The sequence below is a fragment of the Nematolebias whitei genome, chromosome 14, assembly GCF_014905685.2.
Source record: "Nematolebias whitei isolate Nwh7 chromosome 14, NemWhi1, whole genome shotgun sequence".
NCBI lineage: Eukaryota > Metazoa > Chordata > Actinopteri > Cyprinodontiformes > Rivulidae > Nematolebias > Nematolebias whitei.
Genome location: NC_056511.1, coordinates 23,678,897 through 23,686,292, shown reverse-complemented (window position 1 = coordinate 23,686,292; position 7,396 = coordinate 23,678,897). Strand labels below are relative to the sequence as shown.

Below are 7,396 nucleotides of genomic sequence, written 5' to 3'. Positions count from 1 at the left end.
CATCCAAGAGGCTTCGTCAGTCTGAGGCCTAGCCATCTGGTATTACCTAGAAGCCACCCTGACTCTTGTGTTTCAAGCCTGCCTCAGATACCCCTGAAGTCTGGCCTTTTCACTAATGGTTTCAAAACCATTCATGATTCAACCTTTTTTGTTGTTATATACCTGGATGACTGAGAAAACAAACTTTGTGTACATGTTATTGTTTTAGTTAGAGCCCAACTGTAATCTGGCTCCAGGACCCCTAAGCCCTCTATTTCAGTCAGTTGCACCTGCTGTTCAGACACTCCTCTCTGGAAAAGTAAAAAAAAAAGATTTACAATTCGACAGTCGTGGGAAGGACGCTTGTTAAAAAAATATTACTAACATTTTCCTGTTTATTCTCTGTGCTTTAAACCTGTAAATGTGTCTGTGAGCTTCATACAATAACCAGCTTCTAAAAATATTACAATAAGCAGTATGCCAATAGGCCTGTTGCAATAAACAATTAGTCACATGATGAATGAAAATTATTGACCTCATTTTCATTTATCTGCTTTATCATTTCTTCGTGTCTCTCTCTTTCTACTGAAGACACTGGATCACAAAAGGCTCAACTCTGGTACTCTTCACTACCCCTCCCTTTCTCTTTAAAACCTGTTTTAACAATCCAAAATCATGTTTTTGGATCATTAAAAGCAGCTAAGCTGAGAAGCTAAGCTATAAGGCCGACCTCTGGGAAAAAACCTCCGTCTTGTCAAAGCTCCAAAATTCACGGTTGAAACCCGTGCCTTTGTGTAAAAAGTTGTTTTTCTCTGCAAAAAGAAGCTGAGAACTTGTTTACTGATTTTTTAATTAAAAGTTTTGTGTGAAAAATGCTATGCTAAAGAGCTCAAACCACACAGAGCATTTGCCATTTTGAAAACAGAAAAACAGGAACAAGAGACAGGCCATGTCACATCAAGGGGCCTCCCTTACATTTTTCTTAAAGAGACACGCTACTCGCTCCCTCACTATCCATCCTTCAAAAACAAACAGTCTTATACTGCCATCGGGTGGTCAAAAAAAGTACTACATGCAAAACAAAGAAACCAAAATGTCATTAAATTTTACAATAATTACCAATTATTGTCAAATTTCAAACATTATTATTGCTTATCGCATTAATTTCTGAGACAATTAATCACCCAGCAAAATTTGTTATCGTGACAGGCCTAATGCCAATATCCCCTATCTCTGAGGGATCTGAATAATGAATATTTGTAGTTTTCGACAGGAGTGATTTTCTGGACTGGAACTGAACAGGGAATGAGGTAAACCTTCATGTTTTTATTGCAAGATGGTAGGAGGTCCCAAGGTGGGTAGGAGCTACACTGTGGAGAAAAACAGAGGGAGGTTTTGTCTTGTCTGAGGCAGCGCAGAGCGATGGATCATGGAGAGTGGATGGAGCAAGTTTATTCATTCAACCTTTATTTATACAGGTTAATCCCATTGAGCCTCGGGGACTCATTTACAAGAGAGACCTGAATCCACCACCAGGTGCAATAGTGGAGCCAGGGGGTGGCCAAAGGTGGCCTTGGCCCTCATAGATTAATCTTCAATCACCCCGATCATTTGTGGAAACTATACGTTTAAGCAATATAAAAACTAAAAAGCAAAGTTTTCTTAAATTATCAGGGTAGCTGGTTTACATATATGTGATGGTGGCCATCTTGGATTTTAACCCAATTTTTGATAGTGACCATTTTTACATCTACATGCAGCCACACACCAAAATGGAAGTCAGTACCTCACTTATTTTTTAAGTTTTCATGCTTAAAAACATGCATGGATGGACTGACGGACGATTGGATAGTACTGTATTTCCTGTTCGCTTCGTGGTGGGAGACAATATAAATAATCCAACTTATGTACTAATTTGCACAGGTGTGTACTCTTGTTTCCCGTTTCATTGTAGTTGTCCACCACCTGAAACACTCACAGCAGATTATGGATTTGGCTCTGACATAAGTTTCTTCCTGTTCAAAGTGAATTGTTTTGTTCTCCCCACCACAGTCAACTGTAGTGGAAAGTGTTGCTCTACTTTCTGTGTAAACAGAGTGTTGTTTGAAGAATACTTGAAATGCAGATAATCAATACCATGGCTGAACATTTCTCTCTTAGGCCTGAAGCAAAACAAAAAGTCTCAAACAATCGGTATCTGAAATTAACAAAATGTTAGCTTTTTGCTTTCATTGTGAAGTAAAGATTAGGGTTCCCAGTATTTCATGAAAATTAGATTCCCTGATTTTTCTCTGAATAAATCCAGAAATTCCAGGAGATATTTCAGTCACAGTAAATGCTCATTACTTAATGTCCAAGGTGGCGAACAGACTCACATTCAGAGATGACAGGAAGTAAACTATAGCCTACAGTACATGCATACGGTAATCATTCCTAATATTATTTATATTGTAAAACATCAGATCTGGGTCAGCACTGTGGCGCAGTTGGTAGAGCTGCCACCACTCAGCGAGCAGGTCACCCCAGTTCAAATCCCATCTGGGGGCCTTTCTGGGTGGAGTTTGCATGTTCTCTCTGTGCATGCATGGGTTTTCCCCGGGTACTCAAGTTTCCTCCCACAGACCAAAAACATGCATGTTAGTCTGACTGGTAACTTTAAATTGTCCCTAGGTGAGAATGAGAGAGTGAATGGTTGTTTGTCTCGTGTGTCTCTGTGATGGACTGGAGACCTGTCCAGAGTGTCCCCCACCTCTCGCACAGTGATGGCTGGACATGGGCACCACTGACCCCCGCAACCCAAAAAGGAAGAAGCAGGTAAAGATACTGTCATGTTATGTTGCTTATTTGTCATGCAGATTAACACAAGGTCAACAGTGTAATGAAATGGTCAGGATGAAAAGAACCGATTCGACTCACTATAAACAAACAAATAAGAAACACTATAGAATGCAATAAAGGTACAAAATAAAGTACCAAAATGTGAAAAAGAAATATAATATTTACAAGGTCCAAAAGAAATACAGTAAACAACAACATGGTAGAATATTACGGTGCAAGTAGGATGACTTTGTATAAAAAAGTATTTTACAGGCAGTAATATAAGCGTAAATGCACATGATATATATTGCACATAACTAACATAAATTACACAGATTGTGTAACAGATTATTGCACAGGTAGTGAGTAACATTGAGATTAATTGAATTATGATGGTATGATAGTGACATACATGATATATGGCATATATGGCATGAGATATGACATACATGACATATATACACAATACAACCACATTGTGCAGTAGCAAAAAACATTTTAGTTGTCACAGATGTGGCTTAGTGCAATTTTATTGTCAATTGTTCAGTGTTATTATCAAGAGTTCAGTAATCTGACAACTTGTGGGTAATAACTGTCTTTGAGTCTTTTTGTACGTGATGGCAGACTCTTGTATTGTCTGCCTGAGGGTAGTAGACGGAAGAGTCCTTGTGCTGGGTGGATGTTGTCCTTAATGATGCTGCGTGCATTACGCAGATATCGGCTGTGGTAGATGTCCTGGATGGTGTGGAAACTGCCACCAATGATGTCCTCTGCTGTTTGCACCACCCTCTGTAGAGCTTTCTGACTGGTTCAGTTCCCATACCACCCTGTGATGCAGCCTGTCAGCAAGCTCTCAATGGTGCACCTATAAAAGTTGGTAAGGATGCAGGTGTTCGTACCAAACTTGCTTAGTCTTCTTAGGAAGTAGAGTCTTTATAGATGGATGGAACATCAGATAATAAAAAGCCACGATAGTCACTCAGTAAGGATACATGTACCATGAAGACTATAGAAGCAGAGAATGAACTCACTGACACTATATTAGCAGTGATATATGAACACATTAAAACCTCAGAAAGATTATCTTTTATCAGCAGATGAGCGTTCAAACTCCCAAAGTTTTCACTGTTTGGAAATAGTGAGTCATTTTCCAGGATTTCCCTGATTAACAATGTCACTGGGAATTCTAGAGAGAGGTTAACTAGTACAGGGAGCTAATGTCTGTGTTTACAGAACTGAGTGACATCCCCTTTAAGTCATGATAGAAACCAATTCAAGGAAAAGTTTATCCTAAAAATGTAAAAATTAACTTAAATGAAGTGGTTTTTCTGAGTTGTATGAAAGAGCTTGTTTGTTGGTCCCGCACAGTGACAGCCCACACATTAAAGACGGTCATATTGTAAGAAATATTATGTCATCCTATAGTCTTTTTACTCATGTCCCTTTAAGTGGGATTGGAGTTTTAAGAATGATCCAGTGATTCCAAAAAACTCATTAGAGAAATGAATATTGCAGAAAAATCAGTTATTTTCTGAATTAATGCAAATACAAATTCTCTTTATAACCTAATAATTTCTACTTATTTATTGCTCAGAGATAAACTTTCTGGCTTCACTTTCAGCCTGAGAAGAATGTCCATCATTCATAACAGCCTGCACTCAGCAACAACGTGTTCATCATTCCAACAACAACTGTTTCTGTGGCAGCTGTCTCTCCATAACCTCACTAACTGTGGGTTAAAAAAAATGGTGCTTTGATGTCCTCCATCACTGAAAGGTTTGAATGGTGAATGTTTGTAGTTTTGGAGATGAGTGTTTTTCTGGACTGAAAATGAACAGGGAATGTAAGTAAACCTAAATGTTTTTGGAGTAAGATATTCAAGTGGAGAGGAGATACACTGTGGAGAACAGAGGGAGAGTCATGTTTATTTTTTTGTGATTTCATCCACCACCTGGTGCAACAGAGGACAGTTGGAGGGTGGGAGGGGGGCTTGACCCTCATGTGTTAATCTTTGGCCACCCCCTAGTCATTTGAGGAAACTATACTTTTAAGCAATATAAAAAGTAGAAATCAAAGTTTCCTCAAATGATAGGGATGGGAAGTTTACATAAATATATGGTGGTGGCCATCTTGGATTTTAATGTGACAAACTTTCTTATGCCTAGATGCAGCAGAACATGAAAATGGAAGTCGGCATGTTATTTATTTTTCAAATTATCCAGTTCACAAGACAGGAGAGTGGTGGCACAGAGGTTAGAGAAGGTGGGCCTGTGATCGGAAGGTCGCCGGTTCAACTCCCAGGGCCCAGACAGACAACATCAAAATGTGGGTGGAAAAGACGAAACACCCACACCTGTCTCCACCCTCATTTGCTCCACTCTGGGCCCTTGAGCAAGGCCCTTAACCCCACCATCTGATTCCCCAGGCACCTTAGTAAGCAGCTCTCTACACCACACAGAGGGCTGTGGAAGTTCGGTGGTCTGTGGTTGTATCAGGAGGGGCATCTGGTGTAAAGTAAAATAATTGCCAAGTCTTCGTGTGAGTTAGTTCACTGTGGTGACCCCTGAAGAAGGGAGCAGCCGAAAGAAGAAAAAATAATAATACATGAAAATATCCAGCACACAAGTTGGACAGACATATATGTCGACAGCCATCTTAGATTTTGACGTGGTGGCCAAATTTTGGGTAGTGACCTTTTTTACATCAAGATGATGTAAACAAATATGGTGAAATACCCACCTAGATGGTGGGTTTTTCCAATTCCACCTCTTTGCTCTGCGATGGGGGGGCAATTATTTTGAAATGCAGTGACAAACACTCGACTGATAAAACATATCCTGGAATAAAATATGGCTGAAATAATTTGAAATTACTATCTTAGAATAGACCGTTGTAAACCAGACAGCAGCAGTAAATCAAGGAGAAACACTTCCACAGAGACTGAAACAAACAGCTGCTGAAACATGCAAAGCTTTGAACGTGCTAATCCTCACACAGTAAATATAGAAACCCAGCTGAGTCGAAGGCGAACAGACAGCAACTTAATGACACATTGTGCACATACTTCATTCTCAGCTGAGTTTCAAGCCAGGACGTGTCATCTGAAACACAAGTGAGCTTCATGTTAAACATCAAGTGCTTGTTTCTTGAAGTAAAGTGTCGTCACGCTTCACTGACTTTAATTAATGCAACCAGCAGACAGTCAGAGTTCGGCTCAGACTAAAACCTGAAGGCTGAAGTTACTAGGTTTACAACAGCTCGAGTGACGCAACTATGTGCAGAAATATCAACGCCAGCCTTCCAAATAAAGAATGGTACATTATCGTCGCCACAATGTCCTTCAACTGAGGATAGCCGACACTCCAGGGTAAAAATAAACGTAATCATTTGAAAAACTCCTCAAAACTTCATCACATTAAATATTTATGAAAAAGATCAAAGACCTGAAAACAAATCTGATTTAAAGAATGAGCTCAAACCAACCAGAGCGGCAAAATTAGCCTATTTAATCAAAACAATTGATCAAAAATTTAATATTCAGAAAAGTTTTTCTGGTTGTTCAAACTGCAGTTGGACTTTAGTATAATTAAAATATTTGCAATATAAATCATATCAGCAATTAATTACAACAATATGAAAAGAAAATCTTGATTTTTATCATTTCTGTTCTCCATGCCTACATAGCTTCCTTTAAAAAAATGGATCTGTTTACATTCACTACTCTGCATGGACTGCCTCTGCACACTTTGTTCAAATATAAACCAGAACTTTTCTTAATTATTATTATTATTTCTGATTGATGTCTTCTTCAACCACAGATTTAATTGTCTTTGTGCAGAAAAGTGATTATATAATACAGAAAACTAAACTGAATAAAAAAAAAAAAATGTTAACCGTAGTTCATTTGGCAGTCACACATTGCTTTATGTAGATATATTTATGTCCATGTGTGAACTGTTACTTGGTGCCAGGGACTTTCTTCTCTCTGACAAAACAGTAATAAATTACGTGCATGCTGAGATATAAATAGGGAACAATGCCGACCACCTGCTTTTGTCAATCAGTGCTCGGTCTAAGTAAAGAAAGTTATTCTAAATGTCAGAGTTGTCCACATTTAAAAAGACCTACAAGCCTCCAATATTCAACAATCAGAAGAAATCAGAAGAAATCAGAAGAACGTCACTTACTGTACGCAGGAACTGGATCTCCTCCTCTCCATCAGCACCTTCTGCCATCCCCTCCCTCGAGGTTCAAAAAGCAAAAACCTGGAGAGAAAAGGGTTTTGTTCGCAGTTCTGTGGGTCCAAAGGTCAGTTTGCTTGCCTCACACGGGGGGTTTTCTGAAGGACAAAGTGTGGCCCCTGCCTTCGGTGTGCTCAGGGATTGACTGTTCGTGATTCACAGCTGTTCAAAGTGCCAACATGAAGAGGTGGAGCGAGCTGACAAAGCAGATGAAGCATTTTAAATCCTCACATTGTGTCATCTCATTTCAAATGCTAACGTCGACATTAATTTGCCCTGCTGTTAACGTCAGACACAATTTTATAAACACGGAAAGAATTTAAACAAAATGTATATTCTGGTAATAAGTTTAGTGTTAG

At 39.1% G+C, this 7,396-nt stretch overlaps 1 protein-coding gene across 1 annotated transcript in view; it reads right to left on the bottom strand.

Annotated features, from left to right (window-relative positions):
* Positions 1-7,081, bottom strand: part of ryr1a (ryanodine receptor 1a (skeletal)) — a 110,711-nt gene extending 103,630 nt beyond the window's left edge. Inside the window, exon 1 of the mRNA XM_037688014.1 lies at positions 6,984-7,081. Coding sequence (XP_037543942.1) covers positions 6,984-7,031 — 48 coding nt within the window. The 5' untranslated portion in view covers positions 7,032-7,081. The remainder of the gene's footprint in view (positions 1-6,983) is intronic.
* Between the last annotated feature and the right edge of the window lie 315 nt (positions 7,082-7,396).